The sequence below is a fragment of the Fundulus heteroclitus genome, unplaced genomic scaffold (genome assembly GCF_011125445.2).
Source record: "Fundulus heteroclitus isolate FHET01 unplaced genomic scaffold, MU-UCD_Fhet_4.1 scaffold_72, whole genome shotgun sequence".
In the NCBI taxonomy this organism is placed as follows: domain Eukaryota; kingdom Metazoa; phylum Chordata; class Actinopteri; order Cyprinodontiformes; family Fundulidae; genus Fundulus; species Fundulus heteroclitus.
In genome coordinates, this window is record NW_023397165.1 from 151,536 (window position 1) to 170,882 (window position 19,347).

General features: G+C 39.3%; 1 protein-coding gene across 3 annotated transcripts in view; it reads left to right on the top strand.

The window, feature by feature from the left end:
• Positions 1 to 18,725, top strand: part of LOC105927986 (carbohydrate-responsive element-binding protein) — a 53,191-nt gene extending 34,466 nt beyond the window's left edge. The window contains exons 7-17 of one of the 3 annotated variants that reach the window (XM_036134034.1): positions 2,445 to 2,525; positions 4,169 to 4,320; positions 4,456 to 5,068; positions 5,157 to 5,233; positions 8,381 to 8,624; positions 10,973 to 11,088; positions 11,423 to 11,545; positions 11,781 to 11,908; positions 12,103 to 12,226; positions 16,994 to 17,123; positions 17,266 to 18,725. In XM_036134034.1, coding sequence (XP_035989927.1) covers positions 2,445 to 2,525; positions 4,169 to 4,320; positions 4,456 to 5,068; positions 5,157 to 5,233; positions 8,381 to 8,624; positions 10,973 to 11,088; positions 11,423 to 11,545; positions 11,781 to 11,908; positions 12,103 to 12,226; positions 16,994 to 17,123; positions 17,266 to 17,414 — 1,937 coding nt within the window. In that variant the 3' untranslated portion in view covers positions 17,415 to 18,725. Of the gene's footprint in view, positions 1 to 2,444; positions 2,526 to 4,168; positions 4,321 to 4,455; positions 5,069 to 5,156; positions 5,234 to 8,380; positions 8,625 to 10,972; positions 11,089 to 11,422; positions 11,546 to 11,780; positions 11,909 to 12,102; positions 12,227 to 12,653; positions 12,766 to 16,987; positions 17,124 to 17,265 lie in introns of those variants that run through there. The other 2 variants (XM_036134035.1, XM_036134036.1) reach the window with 2 other exon arrangements.
• The last annotated feature ends 622 nt before the right edge of the window (positions 18,726 to 19,347 follow it).

Below are 19,347 nucleotides of genomic sequence, written 5' to 3' on the forward strand. Positions count from 1 at the left end.
TTCCACAGTTCTACCAGTAAACTGGGCGCCTTGACATCCTTTTGTGAATGTTTAACAGCTGTAAAGTCGGTCATATCGTTGTATCTGTTGCATGTGTAACGGCTGGTTGCTACATGCGCTCTCACACTGTTTGCCCAACCTTAGCGGCAAGGGGCGTTGCTCATAAGATGGTGACGTCGTGTGCGCGGTACGCCATTTAGATATTAAAATCATACACCAAATAATATTCTAATGACATATTAAAATTATAGCCTAATGATATAAAAAAAAGTCGAGTCTTTTTCTCAATTTCCGAGTCAGAATGATCTGAATGTAGGAGTCCGAGTCCAAGTTCGAGTCATCAGTGCTCAAGTCCAAGTCAAGTCACGAGTCTCTAAGTTTAGCTAATGACTCGGACTCGAGTTCGAGTCTCGGACTCGAGTACTACAACACTGGCAGAACCATACTCTAAGTTATTCATTGTCAATACAAAATTTCTAAGACCCTTTTTGGATCCAGTTGTTCTGTGTTGGAACCCCACATACAGGCATTATATGGATAGAGATTCAGCCCTTGGGCGTGTTTTAAAACCATGCAGAATAGAGAGAGTAAATTTCAGCTGAAGCTTTATTAGACGAGGTGATAAGTAACAGTTCACATCAGAAGCACAAAAAAACAGTAGCCTGCTGTTTTGAGATCATTTTGCAACCACAGTCATGCTTACATTTGGGAAAAAGTATGTTATCACTCAAAGTTAGGGTTATTTCAACAAGATAATGCCAAATACCCTCTACACCAGGGGTGTCAAACTCGTTTTGGGCTGCATACAGCTTAATCTGATCTCAAGAGGGCCACACGAGTAAACTCATTGCAAGATTAAATAGAACTAATAAAAGTGGACTTTTTCTTGATTTTTATATTAAATGAATTTCACTTTTACACAATATATTATGAATAACCTCAGCGTTTTTAAGAAAAGTATGTGCAATTTCAACAATACTTTTACTCAGTTAAACATTTACTTAAGTGCATCGTGCTGGTGAAGATTCTCAGTCATCCAGGGCATGGTCATTCCAAAAAAAGTAAAAAACAAAGCAACTGGACGTTTTCTGTAGTTGAAGACGTCCTCTCCAGGAAGCTTTCTCAATTCAAAAAGTCTGGAGTAATGTGGAGTACCAAGCTTTATACTACTGTCCAAATAAATGCCTTGTAATGGCTTAGATAACATGCAAATATACAAATATTAAGAGCATCATGCATAAGAACTGATCACAGTGATTGTACAATGTTGAAAAACATTTATTCACATTTTTTGGAACTTAAAAACACTGTCCTGCATGACAAAATACATCAAACAGATAAAAATTAAGAAATTATTTAAAATCAGTTTTCCACATCTGAAGCTCAGTGCTACCATGTGCTGATTAAAACACAGCGCCCCTCGTGGACAATATAGGAACTGCAGATTTTCAATTAAACTAAGTACATATTTTTTTTTTCAATAATTGTTTTATCATTCTCTTCCTTTTATCTCCTCTTTCTTTCACCTTTTCTTTTGTTCTTCTTGTTCTTCCTTTCCTCCCCTACTTTCCCATTTTAGTGTCCATATCATTTGAGATATTCCCTGCATGAATCATAATAAAACTATTCACATTCATAAATCAAGCGGAGCACTATGGCAAAAGCAGTACTACTTCTCTTGTGAAAGTAAAATGTGATTAGCTCTTTTTTGCATTAAGACAACAATTCTTATTGCCACATTGCCAGACAAGACACTGGATAAATAAATAAATAAATAAAAAGATTTTTTTTTTTTGAATAATGATAATGCATTTAGCCACCGGGCCGAACTAAATTGTTCGGCGGGCCGGAAACCGGCCTGCGGGCCGTATGTTTGACACCCCTGCTCTACACCATCCTGAGAGCTACTTTGCTGGTACGTATAAAGAGCTACCAGTACCGACCTGTGAACTAGAAGTGTCAGAGTTCACTTTAAGTTTATAAAAATAAAACATATTAAATGCTTCTTTTAAATTTTGTCATTTATATATGTTTTGGGTGCAGCTCACTGGTTGGTTGTGGACTACACCTTTCAACAACATTGCTTTCTAGACCCCAAGTGCTTGAGCTTGACTGGCTTCTCTGCAGTTCAGAGCTGTCTGAGAATTTATTTTAAAAGCCTCTTAAATTTCCAGAAAAAATTTGTCAGTAAAAAATGAGGACCATCAAAGTTAACATGTTAATGTGTTTAATTCCTGCTGAGTTTAATGCCAGAGGGGGATACGTGTGCTGTACTTATTCAGTAATAGTCTTAATCAACTTGCAGACTGATGTAATTGTTTATGTAAAGTTATTTGTCTGGCTGATGAGTTTGGGAGACATTTATTCTGTCCTGTAAAAATGAGGAATTTGCCTTTAATGAAACATTGAATTTGTATGCCCCCCCCCCCCCCCCCCCCCCTCAGCATACACAAGCAATGCCGACATGATCCAGCCAGGCCTGACTCCACTGCAGCCTAGCATGGATGATTTCATGGACATACCAGGTACTCTCTTCACATCCAGCTGTTTTAGTGTCTATATAAACAAAAGCTTGGTGCCTTGTCTGGAAAAGCAGCAAATAACTTTTTTCTAACAAGTGATTTCTTATTGCATAAATATTACATTACAGAAGACGGTTAGGTGAGAGTCTAGTTAATTTGATTTGACTAGACCTGGGGTGTTTAAAATGCAGCCCACAGACATTTTGTAGCAACTGGAGGGAATTCTGTTTTTAATTAAAAAACAAACAAACAAACAAAAAAAGACATTTTAAGGTATTTCAGATTTTGGCAAAGCGTTTGGACACAACTGTGCAGTAGAATGCCAGATTTCAGGATGCTACACTCTGCTTTCCGAAGGCCTCAGAAAGCTCTTTGGATTTCACCGCAGTGTTCACTCTCACTTCATCAGTTCCAATCGTTTGGTCCTATTCCTTTAAAATGTCCTTATTATTAAAATGTATATAATGCAGACAAACAAACAGGATTGCACAGGATGTCCTAGCTTCTTCACATGTCAGTAAAAATAAACCCAGGTACATAAAAGACAAGAATAATTTGAGACAAGCATAATTGGAGAAAAATAATATGGATCATCACTGACATCTATAAAAAAGGATGTGTCTGCATGAATGATCAAAAGACAAAAGGGACAGAGGTCAGAGATGCTAACAAGAGCCTGACAGCAAATGTGAAGGAGCTTGTGGCAAGTAATGATTGTGTTGTACAGGTGACAACAGTCTGCCGTGTCCTCTATATGTCTGGATTATGTGAGGTTGAGAAACCCATTGGAACTTTTAGATGCAGTTCCAATGGGGAAATTTGGCAGCAAAAACAACAAAGCAAATTACCAAAAGAACAACACACTCCCACTGAAATATGGTGGCTGCAGCAGACTTTTTGTCAAGATGGATGAAATCATGAACTTTTACAGTGTGGTCTGTTTTGACCCAAAATCTTTGGGTGTTTGTTGGAAAGCTAAAGACGTAGACAGATTTCATTTGTGAGCATTATAGTGAGTTCAAGCGCGCATCGAAATCAACAAGAGAACGGCTCCATGATAAGATAATTAGGATTTTAAAAATGCCTTGCCAGAATACGGAACTAAATCTGATGGAAAATATTTGGGGTTAAAGATCGTTCAGATTTAGAGAGCTTTTGCAAGGCAGTGCAACATCTTGACATTGCCAAGTCAAGATGTTGCACTTTGATAAGCTCCTATTAAAAAAAGTCTGAATGCTAAATCAAGAAGCACTTATTATAACCTTTATTTAATCAGATAAAAGAGATGCTTTAACAAAGTATTAATTTGAGGGTTTTTATACATTTTATTATTTGTTTTTTTTCTGGCTTTTTGCCTCTAAATAACTTGCTTGTTGTTCTGATGAACTGTACCCGATATATTATCCTGGTCCCATCTTGTGTGTCACAGGACCTCGACAACACTCGTACGCTTATATCCACGAGAAAAAAGTAGTAGAGCATATTTTTTTCTGTGACATTGAAAAACTCAGTTATTCCACCAGAGGGCATTGTTCCACTTTCTGAGCATTCTGCCAAACTGAAACAGGTTATTTGAAACAAGCCAAGTTTTTGATTAAAAATGGCGGTTCAATTAACACAAGTAACAGTGTGTGTTGGGTTCACAGATATCTTTCTGAACTATCGAGGCCAGCCCACTGAGCAGAGTGGGTATGCCGACTGTAGCTATTTTGAGGGCCCACCCAGCACCGCTTACGCTCCTGTTCCCTCTCCTGTGGTGACAGCCCCTCAGCTACTTATTGACACCCAGCTGGCTCAGGTTAGACTTGCTGATTGCAGCGTCTCCTGCCTCTTCTTATCCGACAAATTCCTGTGGAGTGTTTTATTGATGGACGTTGATGGAATGAACGTTAGCATTGATTTAGTGAATAAACAGAATGTTTCTTTTCTGCAGCCCAGCCTGTCGTCTGACAGTTTACCTCAGCCTTCAACATCCAGGCCTCGCTCAGAGCAGACAGGGGCAAGCCAGGATTGTGGAGAGTACCATTCATCCAGCATGATGTCGGAAGCCGTGCCATATGGACAGCAGTCATACCACAATGCGTCTGCTTCTACAGCGTACATCAGTAACACAGATCAACCGGATTCTGCAAGCAGTCCTTTTTTGAACCCACTGCCGTGTCACAAGTTTGGGTTCTACACAACAACGAATGTGACCTCCAGCGTCATCACTCATACAGCCTCCACCATGGGAGCCCAGGGCTCTGTGTACCAGGCTCATACGTACTCTCCAGCAGCGGACCCATACTCCCAGACCCACTGCCACTCTCTCAGTTACCCAGCTGCCACGTCCGGCCCAGTCCACACAGCGCTGGCTCCTGTCACAGCGACCTATTGCCTTTCTCTTCCAGAGCAGGTGGCTGTTTCAGGCGTTAGAAGGAAACACAAGCAAAAGACAGGAGGACTGCAAACAGTTGGGTCCCCCGCTTTGCCCTCCAACCCCCAATCCACCAGCACCATGCCTACCAGCTGCTTGGCTAAACTGCTTTCCTCCAGCACACATGAAAGTGAGTTGTTTCAAACAAGTGCTTTATTTCCTACTGGAGTTAATAAAAAATGGCACAATAGATTAATTTACCTTTTTTTGTGTTGTAGGAAAACCAACACTTGGATTTAATAGTACTAATCTGATGACAACCAAAACTCAGAGGTCAACATCTAAGAGCTCCGTGGTAGGCGTTAAATCTAGTCAAGTGTTTATGCTTTAGATAACGTCTCTAAGAAATCAGGAGAAATTGTGTATTTTCAAACAGGGGCCCCTGCTCATTTTATCACTACCCCTGTACGCTAAACATGAACTAACTGGTAGCTAGCTGGTATTAGCTTAGCTTACCTGAATATTGCTTGCATTGGCTAAGAAGAATTTCAGCTTGTTAGCTCACATAGAGCCAAATAACGTGGAGTAAATTGTAAATTTGTACAAAGGAGTTCCAGCAGTAGATATTTTTTTCTTGAATCTTTTTTCTTGAATGCCAGGGAGCATGCAAGAAGGAAGAGGTTGTTCTTAGCCACATATTAGACTTTTCCTTTCATGTGTAAAATAACTCCTGTCAACTAGTTAAGGTTTAAACTGAGTCCTGGTGCAGTATAGGAGAATGTAAAGTAGCTTAACATAACGTTGATCTCATTTTAGCGAGAACTCAACTCATTTTTGTTGAGTTCTGCCTACTATAGTTTATCTTTTCTTAATTTAGCATATTTTATCCTATTTTATCTTAGATTAGTTTAGTTTATTGCAGCTTGTGTCGGCTTATTTTACCTAACCTTAGCTAATTCTCATTAGCTAATCATGAATTAGGCTACAATAGCTTATCTTAAATTATTCTAACTGTGCTCATGTTAGCTTATCCTTTTGTAATTTATTTTATTTGCGAGTCAGTTCATCCTTTAAAAGAACTGCTTGTAAATTCAATTCACCTAGGTCAAAATAAATTACTTCCTGTTCATAGTTCGCTACCTAAATATTTTAAGCGAAGTTCAAAGCTCCAATATTAGCTGCTTCTTGATTGTTTATCATATTTTCATTTGAATTAAAGTTTAAAAATAAAAATGTAGGTTATTAACGTCTTTACTAATTACTTTAGTGATTATGTAATCGCTAAATCTTTCATACTTTTATACTCTACCCCACATTTAAAATTGCGGCCAATTGTAACCCCTTTTTATTACCATCCACTCAGCTCAGATGGGATTTGGATATTTTTGCATAACTGATCATTCTGGAGCTATAAGATCTTAAAAGCATTTTAATAATTTTATTCATAAGTTAAAAATGTCAAAGTTGTTGCTTTTCTTTAATAAAATCCTGATTATGTTTACGCACATTAAGTATGAACATTTTTGTTTATGCAAATTAAAGACCCCGTCTGTACTGTTAATTGAACTACTTACTCTACAAATTAGAAACAGTAAGCTGCAGGTTCCCTATCTTATGTCTGCTGGGATTTTCCACACTAATAATACACTTAGGGGGCCAAAATACCCAAACTCAGTTTAATTTATTATTTCTGATTGTTAGGGCATGAAACCTCTGTTCTTACTCTGAAAACAAAGCCAAAGGTATCTATTTCAAGTGGAAAGACAGAAAGAAGCTAATGCTCTCAATGTCAGGTCTCCAGAAAGTTGAGTTGTCTATGCTTCCTGCCTGCACACACACAGACTCAACAGCCACCCAGTTCACCTCAAGGGAAAATGTTGAAGATGTTTCAAAATCAAATATTCCAAGTGTGTTGATGGAATCATAAAACTTTAATTTTACTCCAAATAAAGCACTGTTAAATGCTGTCAGAATCAGCTGTGTTCACTTCTAGATTATCTAAAAGTAAACTCCACATACACAAATCTGGGTTTATCTCACTTTAGCTTAGGTAAAATCTTGGGTCTCTCATTTGTAATTGGTTAATTTATCAAGATTTCTTTTTACCTTTTATAGTGTTTTAAGACATATTTCTTTATGTTAGCATATCTTTTGTCATTTTATGTAAACCTAGTAGGTTTATCTTACTTTTTGCTTAGTTTAGCTAATCATAGTTCATTTTAGCTAATCATTTTCTTAGTTCATCTTAGGTAAACTAATTCATGTATGTTAGCTTATTTTATTTTATTTTATTTTGATTTTACCTATCTTTGGTTCTGTTAACATTATTTTAGATTGGCTTATTTCAGTTTAATTTATATTAAAGGTATACTATGCAACCGGGGTTGATTTTCCAGTGAGGCTCCCCCCAGAGGGCGAAAGTAAAAGTGCACTGTCATAAAGATGCTCAGCTGTTCTGGTTTCTCCGTCAAGCCAGGTGCAGTTGTTTTGAGCTTAGCAGACAGGCGAACGCAACGAAAAGTTGAAAAAACGGCAGTACAAACAATGACTAACACAGTGAAAGTATGAACATCAGGGTTTCCCGCAGCGCTATCTTGACGAGGCGGCCGCCTTGCCAAACTCACGCTACTGCCTCGCCAACATAAAAAAAAAATCAAATAAAAAAATAATAATAAAAATAATAATAATAATAATAATAAAATCTCGATATGCTTGCATGTTTATTTGACGTTAACACGCGGTTCTTTGTTGTTGCTTTCGTGCGTGCATATAGTGAATGGCAGGGCAAAAACACATGGAGTTCTCGTCGTAAAGCAAGACCGACTCTCGCGGTCTTGCACGAGACTTCTAAACCTGTGGGTGCGGGCCGAGGGCTCTTGCAATTGCAAGTACGGTATTTCCCCCACAGACCACCAGGGCGGCCGAGAAAACCTTTGTTCGACCTGAAATGACTCATTTAATCATCCAAAACGGTATGGAACACATTAATTAACTGAAAAATGTTGCATAGTATGCCTTTAATGTGGTTTAATTTAGCTTGGTTTAGCTTTGCTTATTTTAATGGGCTAAAAACAAAGGTTGAAAAGCAAGAATGCCGCAAACATCAATAACATTTGTCTTTTGTACTTTTAAAACTCAGCTAACTTGTTAGTCGAATCAAGGATATGCCTTTTACTCTTTCCAATAAATTTGTTTATAAGTTTAAAATAGTCTAGTATTTGTAACAGAGTATATATATATATATATATATATATAGTGCCATCAAAAATTTTCTAGCACATATTTGTGATTTATATAATTGGTTAGCCACACTTCCTGTCATCACTGTTAGGTTTTAAGTCTTAAAACGCCTAATAGTTACACTGTGGTAGATTTTTTTTTGTTGTTGCAATATTTTGGCTCTTGATCTAACCTCAATAATAAAAAAGAAAATTACAGTTTTTCTTGTTTAGACATAAATATATTTTCTCATGCTCAACATCAGACAACATGTGTTGTTTAGCAGACAAGCCGGGTTGCTCAAGCTGGTGGAGTGTCCTCAGCATTACAGCATGGAGCCGGCTGGCCTACAGTGATGACACCTCTTCCTGGCAACAGTGGAGCCCATGCCAGCACCTCGAGAGGCTCAGCGGTGTCTGCTCTCCTTACCCATGGGTCCATCAACAGCTCCACAGCCTTGCTCATTCCCAAAACCGAGAAGCTATCACCTGTGCCGCTCTACGCCATAGACAGGAGCAGCTTGAGTGGTACGCCCCTGCAGCACAAATGGAAAATATCTCACTTTGCAGGGAAAATACATACAAATACACACACACACACACACACACACACACACACACACACACACACACACACACACACACACACACACACACACACACACATATACATACATATATATAAATATATATATACAGGTGTTGGACAATGAAACTCTTAGACCACAATAATTTATTAGTATGGTGTAGGGCCTCCTTTTGCGGCCAACACAGCGTCAATTCGTCTTGGGAATGACATATACAAGTTCTGCACAGTGGTCAGAGGGATTTTAAGCCATTCTTCTTGCAGGATAGTGGCCAGGTCACGATGTGATGCTGGTGAAGGAAAATGTTTCCTGACTCACTCCTCCAAAACATCCCAAAGTGGCTCAATAATATTTAGATCTGGTGACTGTGCAGGCCATGGGAGATGTTCAACTTCACTTTCATGTTCATCAAACCAATCTTTCACCAGTCTTGCTGTGTGTATTGGTGCATTGACATCCTGATACACAGCACCTCCTTCAGGATACAATGTTTGAACCATTGGATGCACATGGTCCTCCAGAATGGTTCGGTAGCCCTTGGCAGTGACGCCCATCTAGCACAAGTATGGGGCCAAGGGAATGCCATGATATGGCAGCCCAAACCATCACTGAACCACCCCCATGCTTCACTCTGGGCATGCAACAGTCTGGGTGGTACGCTTCTTTGGGGCTTCTCCACATCGTAACTCTCCCGGATGTGGGGAAAACAGTAAAGGTGGACTCATCAGAGAACAATACATGTTTTAAATTGTCTACAGCCCAAGATTTGCGCTCCTTGCACCATTGAAACCAACGTTTGGCATTGGCACAAGTGACCAAAGGTTTGGCTATAGCAGTCCAACCGTGGATATTGACCCTGTGGAGCTCCCGAAGGACAGTTTTGGTGGAAACAGGAGAGTTGAGGTGCACATTTAATTCTCCCGTGATTTGGGGAGTCGTGGTTTTGTGTTTTTTGGATACAATCCGGGTTAGCACCCGAACATCCCTTTCAGACAGCTTCCTCTTGTGTCCACAGTTAATCCTGTTGGATGTGGTTCGTCCTTCTTGGTGGTATGCTGACATTACCCTTGATACCGTGGCTCTTGATACATCACAAAGACTTGCTGTCTTGGTCACAATTGAGAAAGAAAGTAATTGAGATCTATCAGGCTGCAAAGGGTTATAAAGCCATTTCCAAAGCTTTGGGAATCCAGCGAACCACAGTGAGAGCCATTATCCACAAATGGCGAAGACATGGAACAGTGGTGAACCTTCCCAGGAGTGGCCGGCCGCCCATAATTACCCCAAGAGTGCAGCGACGACTCATCCAAGAGGTCACAAAAGACCCCACAACAACGTCCAAAGAACTGCAGGCCTCACTTGCCTCAGTTAAGGTCAGCGTTCATGCCTCCACCATCACGAAAAGACTGGGCAAAAATGGCCTGCATGGCAGAGTTCCAAGGAGAAAACCACTGCTGAGCAAAAAGAACATCAAAGCTCGTCTCAATTTCTCCAAAACACATCTTGATGATCCCCAAGACTTTTGGGACAACATTCTGTGGACCGATGAGACAAAAGTGGAACTCTTTGGAAGGTGTGTGTCCAAGTATATCTGGCGTAGAAGGAACACTGCATTTCAGAAAAAGAACATTATACCAACAGTAAAATATGGTGGTGGTAGTGTGATGGTCTGGGGCTGTTTTGCTGCTTCAGGACCTGGAAGACTTGTTGTGGTATGACCTTAAAAAGGCCGTACATGCTTGAAAACCCTCTAATGTAACTGAATTAAGACAATTCTGCAAAGATGAGTGGGCCAAAATTCCTCCAGGATGCTGTAAAAGCCTCATTGCACGTTATAGCAAATGCTTGGTTGCAGTTGTTGCTGCTAAGGGTGGCCCAACCAGTTATTAGGTTAAGAGGGCAATCACTTTTTCACACAGGGCCATGATGGTTTGGATTTTTTTTCACCTTTAATAATAAACGCCTTCATTTACAAATTGCATTTTGTGTTTACTTGTGTTGTCCTTGACTATTGTTTAAATTGGTTTGATGTTCCAAAACACTTAAGTGTGACAAACATGCAAAGGAACAGGAAATGAGGAAGGGGGCAAACACTTTTTCACACCACTGTATATATATATATATATATATATATATATATATATATATATATATATATATATATATATATATATATATATATCAGCAAACCATATTTATTTCATTCTAGCACATATTTTAACTAAAATTATTGTTGACTATTTATGTATTCTAGCTAAATTCATAAGTTAATGTTATTATTTCTTTTAGTTCAATTTACTGCTCATCCAGGCCAAATATCTCCACCGAACCCTCTAGACAAGGCCTCCAATCCTGAGTCCCCACAGTCTGGATTTTCAGGACAAGGAAAGCTAGAATCTACCAAGGTAGGACATTTTGTTGTGTTTACATTTTAAATAAGGTATTTCTTTTTATACATGATTACAACCAATTTTATGCTAGGGGCTACATAGGGAAAATATGTGCACATGAGGAAAAAGACACATTTTTATTGATATCTTAATTTAGTAAAACAATGTTATTATCTGTTCTTTAACTGTTATTAAATCCCTTCCTTTTCCATAGACACAGAACAAGACATCAATATGAGAAAAAATTTCAATAAGGAGCTGAATATTCTTTGGGATGTCCTAATTTTTCCACATGACTAGTGCACATGTAGGACTGTTATTTGAAAAAAAAATGTTTTCCTGTCTGCAGCAAACAGAGACCAGGAGGATAACTCACATCTCTGCGGAGCAAAAGAGACGTTTCAACATCAAACTGGGATTTGACACATTACATAACCTTGTGACAACACTCAGCTCCCAGCCAAGCATAAAGGTACACTGAAAGATGTGCAGCTGCGTTACAGTTAAAGGTGTTAAAAGGCTGAGGTGAAGCGCATCAAAGAGTGGTAGGGATTCTGCAGGGCTCTGCCAGACAATGGCTCTATTTATGTCTTCTGAATAGACCTGATGAAATGCATTTGCCCGTGTAACTGAAGTACTAATGACAAAAATGTGAATAATTGCGCAGCATGCTTTATGGGTTGTAATGGCTCCCTGTGCTTGCACAGATCAGCAAAGCTACAACGCTGCAGAAGACAGCCGAGTACATCAGTAAGATGCAGCAGGAGAGAGCTCAGCTGCACGAAGAGGTTCAGAGACTCAGAGAGGAGATCCAGCACCTGAACTCTGCCATCAAGTGAGATGCTTACTCAAGAACAACCTCTGAATGTGTGCTTCCTCATCTACCAGGATTAGAGATGGCTTAGCCACTCTATTCTAACCCCCTCCTTTCCAAATTATTAACTTGTCCTTCTTAACCTGCTTGAAGATGAAGATCAGATGTAGATGAGTTGCTCTGCTCTGCTGACTCAGTGTATGTGTTTTGTGCAGTGCTTGCCAGCAACAGCTTCCAGCCACAGGCGTTCCTATCACACGGCAGCGATTTGACTACATGAGGCAAAAGTTCAGAGAGTATGTCCGGGCCCAAACTCTGCAAAACTGGAAGTTCTGGATTGTATCCTTACGAGTTTAAAAGCTTGTTAAAACCTTCAACTAAATGTTTAGGACTGCGGTGCCTTACAAATGTATCCAAACACCTTGAAGCCATTGATATTTTGTCACCACAGACCATATTGTATTAAGTTTTTAGGTCATAGACCAACTGAAAGTAGGAATCAACTGTGAGGTGGAAGAAAAGTTTTACATTGTTTTCATTGCATAGATACGCCACCGAGAGTCAAGGTTTTGCAGAACAACGGTTGCATCTAGACTGTTTTGTTTTCTTACTTTTCTGCAAAATAACTCATAATCAGTCAGCTTGGATAGAACAGTTAACAATACTCTTCAAGTCTTGCCACAGATTCTTTACTGGATGTTGGTCTGGACTTCAACTAGGCCATTCTAACACATGAATATGGTTTGATCTGGTGGTATGTTTTTAGGGTTGTTGTCCTGCTGGAAGGTGAACCTTTGCCCCAGTCTTTCACTGGCCCCAACAGATGTTCTTTTGTAATGGCCCCGTGTTTAGCTCCATCCATCTTCTGATCAACTCTGGTAAGTCTCCGCCATTTGATGTCACAGTGGGAGGGATGTGACCAGGGCAATGTGCAGAGTTGGAGAGCTTTGCATGCAACCCAAAAGGTGGAGGCAGAACACCTTTTTACTCCTACATGGCTTGTGGCAAACCCGCAAACGGGGCTTTTATCCAACAACGGATTTCTCCTTGACGCTCTTCCAGCATGGCCAGATTAGTGGGGTGCACTAGTAACACTGATCTGTGGAACTCTGCAGATCCTCCAGAGTTACTGTGGGCTTCTTGGCTGCTTTTCTCATAAATACTCTCTCTTTCTAGTTCAGGTGGATGGCCATGTCTTGGTGGGTTTGCTGTTGTGCAATACTCTATATTGCAGTGGCGTGCGGTAGGGTTCATAGCTGGTGAGGCACTGACGTCATCAGAGTCAGATTTACAAATATATATACTCTACAGAGTAGACTCATTGCAAAGTGCTGAAGGAGACTGATTGAGCCAAATCAATTCACCAAGATACATGGAAAAATATTGATTCTTTGATGAAAACAAATTAAACTAAATTATTTGTCATTTGATTGGTAACAGTTTATGAGTTATGATAGATTTTTGCATTTGTAACACATTCTAAAAATATAACACACATTACGCACATTTCATTACAACAACAAAACATGAATAATTATCGCTGTCTTACATCTACCTATATATTAAGTCCATGAGGCGCTCTTTCTGCACACAAATATCAGTCATTTTCCGGTAAAAGTCCTCTTTATCTTCTTCAGTTTTAAAAGTCTCTCAATCTCAGTGGAGCTCACTGCCAGGGAGGAAAGCCTTCCTTGGTCAGTCCTGTTCCGGTGCGCAATTCTGTTCCCCCGTGAAAATCTGTTCCCCCTGTCACGGGAGCGCGCTTTGCAGCCATTTTCATGGCGCTTGTAATTGATTTTTCGGTAAAACAACTTCTATAATCATTTCAAGGTTGTAACATTCAGTTTAATCGGCAGCTGATTACAAAACTGTAAAATAAAAATAAGTAAACGAGGTCTTCTTACGCTGTTTTGTGTTATTTTAAATGGCAAGATAATATGTCTTTTTCCAACTTTTGTCACTTTACCCTTACAAATAAAAGTAAGCCGCGTTCTCGTGAATTGAGAAACAGCCTAAGACTTCCTGAAAAGACGAGAGTGCAGACTTCCCTGTAAATCCTGTTGTAATGTAAAATATGACAGTTTACTGGATTAAGGAAAGTTCTAGTATACTACATGCTATCACACATAATTTTTGAGAATTTGAAAACATTTGCTCTTTATTTCCCAAAGTTTTTGGGGGAGGAGAGGAGATAATGGATATTTCAGATGTCTGAAAGACCCCGTTTATTTATTTTTATTTTACAATTTTGTAAACAGCTGCCGATTAAACTGAATGTTACATCCTTGACATGATTATAGGAGTTGTTTTACAGAGAAATTAATTACAAGCGCCGTGAAAACGGCTGCAAAGCGCGCTTCCGACACAGGGGGAACAGATTTTCACGGGGGAACAGAATTGCGCACAACACCGGCCTCACCTACAACCCGTTCTTTGCCGTTTATAACCGCCCAGCAGCACACGAAAACATGTTACCTGCACACAGTTTGATGACCAAAACACAATTCGTAATCCACATACATGAAATTGTGGAAAATCAGTTCATAACTGTTTGAACAATTGAATTTATGATCTAGAGACAGGAAGATGCATTCACAGAATGGAAGCCAGCGCAGTTAACATGGGATTGCACAATCTCAGGGGAGGCCAAGATCGCTGCGGCCTCACCGGCTTCGCTATCAAGCCAAGGATTTACTTAAAAAATAGCGAAAAGTTTGCGATTTTAAATAGAATATGATAAAAAATGTGGAAATTCGATAAAAAAAAAACTTTTATTACAAATGACTGAGTGAATCATAATTTATATTATATTATCATTAGTATATATTTTCTTTCTTTCCATGATGGAAAGGCCTCACTTGCCTCCCCTGATTGCACGTCACTCCTATATTCAGATTAAACAGAGCTAAATGAGATATTCACAGCTGGGGTTAGTGTTTTATACCCTAGCCCTGCTTTAAACATCTCCACAACGTTCCCTCTGCTGTGTTCCTTGGTCATCACCATACTGACTGATGTTCTCTAACAACCCTTACTGGCCTGAAACAGAACAATGCCATTTTCACTCGATGCACTACTATGTGTTGATCTAAACATCTATTTGCAATACAGTATCATGATGTGTGTGGAAAAATGTAAAAAAAACCTAAAAAAACAATAAAGTGAAAAGGAGTGTGAGTACACTTGCAAGGTTCTGTAATAAAAACCAAATTGTTGCTGTAATTTAGAGATTTATTCCTCTGCTGTCTGTGGTAGCCATAGTTTTAGTTGTGGACCAGGCTCCTGCAGGCCGTTTAAGAATATTAAAGTAATGATGCGGTCCTATGCCTTTTTCATCAAATGCAAACGAACAGGCTTCATGCCTTCCAGTATAGCTGGGAAAATTATTCACTAAATGGAAAATTTTGCGCCATTAAACTTCCACACCTGGGATTTGTACTCATTAAACGCTGCAGTTTTAGGTCAGGAAAAGCTCTACACTCTTTAGTCTGGCAGGCAACAACCAGACATTAAACACCTGTCTGTTGTTTGAACCAAAATAATGCTTTTTTGTAAATTCACCACTTCCCTGTAAATATCAGCACCACTTTTTGAAAGTGTTGAATGTAAGTGTAAAATATTAATGAAAGCAGAATCCTCTAAACTCAGTATATTTGATAAAATATACTACAAAGATTACATCAAAGACTGAAGCTGAGACTTGATGCCAGAGGCATGTGTTAAAGAATGAGAGGTGCAATAAGAAGATTTGTAAAACATCTATAACTGCAACACAAATACGAGCAGGTTCACATCTGAGATCTCCTCCGTGGGAGTAAGGAATGGTCAGGGGATTCTTGGATTTTTTTAAGCATTGAATATTAAGATCTGTAAACATAAAATAGCAAACTATCTTGTTGGTCTTTGAACAGATGTGATATTGATGGTTGGTTGGCATTTTCTTTGGAGGTTGAAGCTAGCAAATTGACAAAGGCACTTCTGCAAGCTCTTTATCACAAAGAGGGAACTCTGCATTCACCAGAGCAAGTTCAAACACCCCCTGTCCTTTGTCTGCTTCTTCTACATGTGGTCTGCCTGTCTTTGTCGTCTGCCAAGCAACCTTCTTCCTGTCTTCTTCCGTGGAAGGTTTATGTCCAAACCATCTGTGTGATACGATGCGATACACTAATCCTGTTCTCTTTGGTCACTCGTAAGAAAAGTCTGAGCATCTTCATCTCCGCCATATCCAGCTGTGCCTCCTGTCATTTTGTGAGTGCTGCCTTTTCCGAACCATACAACATGGTAGCTCTCTCTTCCATTTGGTAAAGCTTCCCTCTCATTCTAACAGTCGTCCTAGTGCCAAAGATCTTCTGCATCCTCTCCTCCCTGCTAGCACTCTCTCTTTCACCTCTCATTTACACCGCTCAGCAACTCGTGTGGTGTAATCTCAGATCCCCAAACCCATCCTCCTTGCAGCTTTGCTGTTCCACCTGACTGCTTCTCGTTCACAAATCTCGCTTCAGCCTACTTGTTTTCCTGTTCTCTACAGAATTACTCTTCTCTCCGGAGAAGTTCAGAAGAACTAAATATCCTCATTTTAAATTAATTTTAAAATCAGGAAGAACTTTCTGGTGTTGGATTTTTGAAGTACTGTCTTTGAATTAGTTCCTGTTTTCCAAGCTTTTTACTGTTGCTGCTTAATTTTCCCATATAACCTTTGAACAATGGCGCTGTGATCTTGTTTATCTTCAAGGTTAATAATGTTGTGTTTTGTTGAGTTTGTTCATGCAAACTCTTGTATAAGATGATGTTTCCTCATCAGAGTTCATCTGAGCACTGTAGCTTCTTAGATCGTATTCCATATACTATGGTACAAGCTGTTGATAACTGCTAGTAGTTTTAATTTGCATTATTCTACAAATGATTTAATCTTCAATTAAATTGGTTTCGATGCATGTGAAGTATTTCTGTCTACCCTGGGAACATGAAAGGGGTTTGGGCCATTAGAGACTGAGAAATGCTGCATACATGGTCAGTTTTGTAATTATGGCGGGATTTATTGACTGTAACAAAGCTAATAAGAGCCCCAGTAATACTGAAACGTGTGATTCTTTAACTCAGTGTCAGTTCAGCATCATCATTGAGCCTCTGTTTGAGTCCTATAATGGAATGGTTTCCACTGCCAGCGTGGAAGACCTGTGTCGATCCACTCTGTCCTGGTTGGACCAGCACTGTGCCTTGCCTGCGCTTAGACCCAGTGAGTCCATCGCAACTACAACACAAATCCCATCAGAGGCTTCTACAGTTACTTTCCATTTGTTGATATCTCCTTCTGTGTGATCAGCCAAGCTCTAACCCACATTACGTCTTGTTTCTCCTGTCCTTGCTTGTTCTTTCAGTGGTTCTGAGTTCGCTCCGTCTCTTAAGTACGACAACAGCAATTCTGACCGACCCAAGCCTTCTACCTGAGCAGGCCACCCTTGCAGTGACCCAGGGGGATCCTGCTCCTGCTGTGGACCACTCCTTACAACCCATCACGCGACAGTAGTAGCACAACCTATGGACCATTGAAGAATACAACCAGAAAGGAAATCATGTTTAGTTAACCAACAGAAGTACGGAAAACTGCTCCGGACTTTATTTGCACGCTTTCCGCCTGGTGTCTTAAAACACTGTTAAGAACCACATTTATTATGTTTATTATGCTCTACTGCAAGCTTAATAACTGCAAACAGACGTAAAAATAATACTTTTTAGATCTATTTGTCTTGTCTTTAGCTGGGAAACTGTGCTTTTTTTCCACATCATTTTCTACAACTCAAATCAACATCTAATAGACCTCCAATAGAATAAAATGTATCCATCTTTTTTTCTAAGGTTTTATGTCTTTCTTTATTTAAAAACCTGAAAATAGAAATAGAATAGAAATAATTACAAAAATAATTCCTCTGGGATATTTTTAACAAAAATTGTCAATTGTCTTGTCCAAAGGTCATGTGACATTTGTGGCTCTAAATGCTTATTATTATTTCTTATTATTTTTATAGCTGGACATAGGGGGAAATTGTCCTTTCAACTGTACAGGTTGTGGACCCCTGCTGTATACCTTTGATAGTGAAGTCTTTAATTTAGCCTCTTTTCTTTACTTTTTCCTTAAGAGTACATATATCTGAATTTTCTCTAACTGAAGACTAAAGATCAATGCTCAGTTTGGAAGGTCTTGGTTAGCTTTTAACTCATTGGATAAGAGAGCTGGTTAAATCTTGGCTGTCAAAATCAGAGAACGGGGTTTCCATTTGCATACCTAAATGATACCCGGTGTGATTAACGTCAGGTGTTTTTTTTTTAATTTTTAATTTTTTTATTTTTTATGACGGGTGTAGTGGGGCTTCATAAACACCAGGTGGCGCTTTTAACAACATTTATTGGGCACCAACTGACTGGAAAACACGATTAATGCCAAAAAGAGCTTTCCATGCCGCACCGCCACAACTGCAAGGTAAGGTTTGCTCTAAGACTTCATAATGAATAAAACTAATCATATTTTCAACAAAACTCAGCAAGAAACTTTGGGAGCAATAGACCCAGAAATGATACCAACTAAATATTATTGATACTGAAAAGTTTACCATATACATGTTACATTTCATGGGTACATGTAACATGCTGTACGTTAATCTGTGCCCCATGTGGAGCTGTCAATTACTGTAGAAAATGTGACTTGTAATCTTATACGGATATTGTGCGTCTTAAAATTGTGTTTAACATCAGTTGCATTATGCAGTTACTCTCAGGCTGACTTTTGCATCTTTAATATTTGATTGCTCTCCATTCTTAATAAAAAATCCTGCTGACATGATTTTGTGCTCTACTTGTAGCAGTGCCTTACAAAGTGTTCATAGCCCTTTAACATTTTTTTTTAATTTTGTTACAATGCTACCACAGAGTTCAATGATTACAGCAGGGTTAGGCTATAAAAATCTCAACCGTTGAACATCTCACAGAGCACTTTTCAACTGTTCATCTAAAAATAGAAACAAGATGGCACCTCTACAAACCTAGAGATGGTTTTCAAACTAAACTGACAGACAGTAAGACCTGAGAGAAACAGCCAGTTGTAACTGTGGAGGAGCTGGAAAGATCCACAACTCTGGTGGGAGAATGTTGATAGGACAACCGTTAGTCGTGCAATTCTGCCCTTTATGTTTGATAGGTAAGAGAAAAGGCACTGTTGAAAAAAAATCAATAAGAAGTGAAATCCCGTTTGCAATTTTTCACATGCCACATGAGACAAAGCCAAAATTGGTTAGGAGGTGCCCCAAATTACAATTTTGGGCCTACATGACAAATGTTATGGTGTAGATGAAGCACTACACATCTCCCCAAACACATCATCCCTGTGGTAAAATATAGTGCACATGGCATGGCAGCATGACAGTCTGGTGACAGGGAAAATGGTCAGAGTTGATGGAAAGATGAAT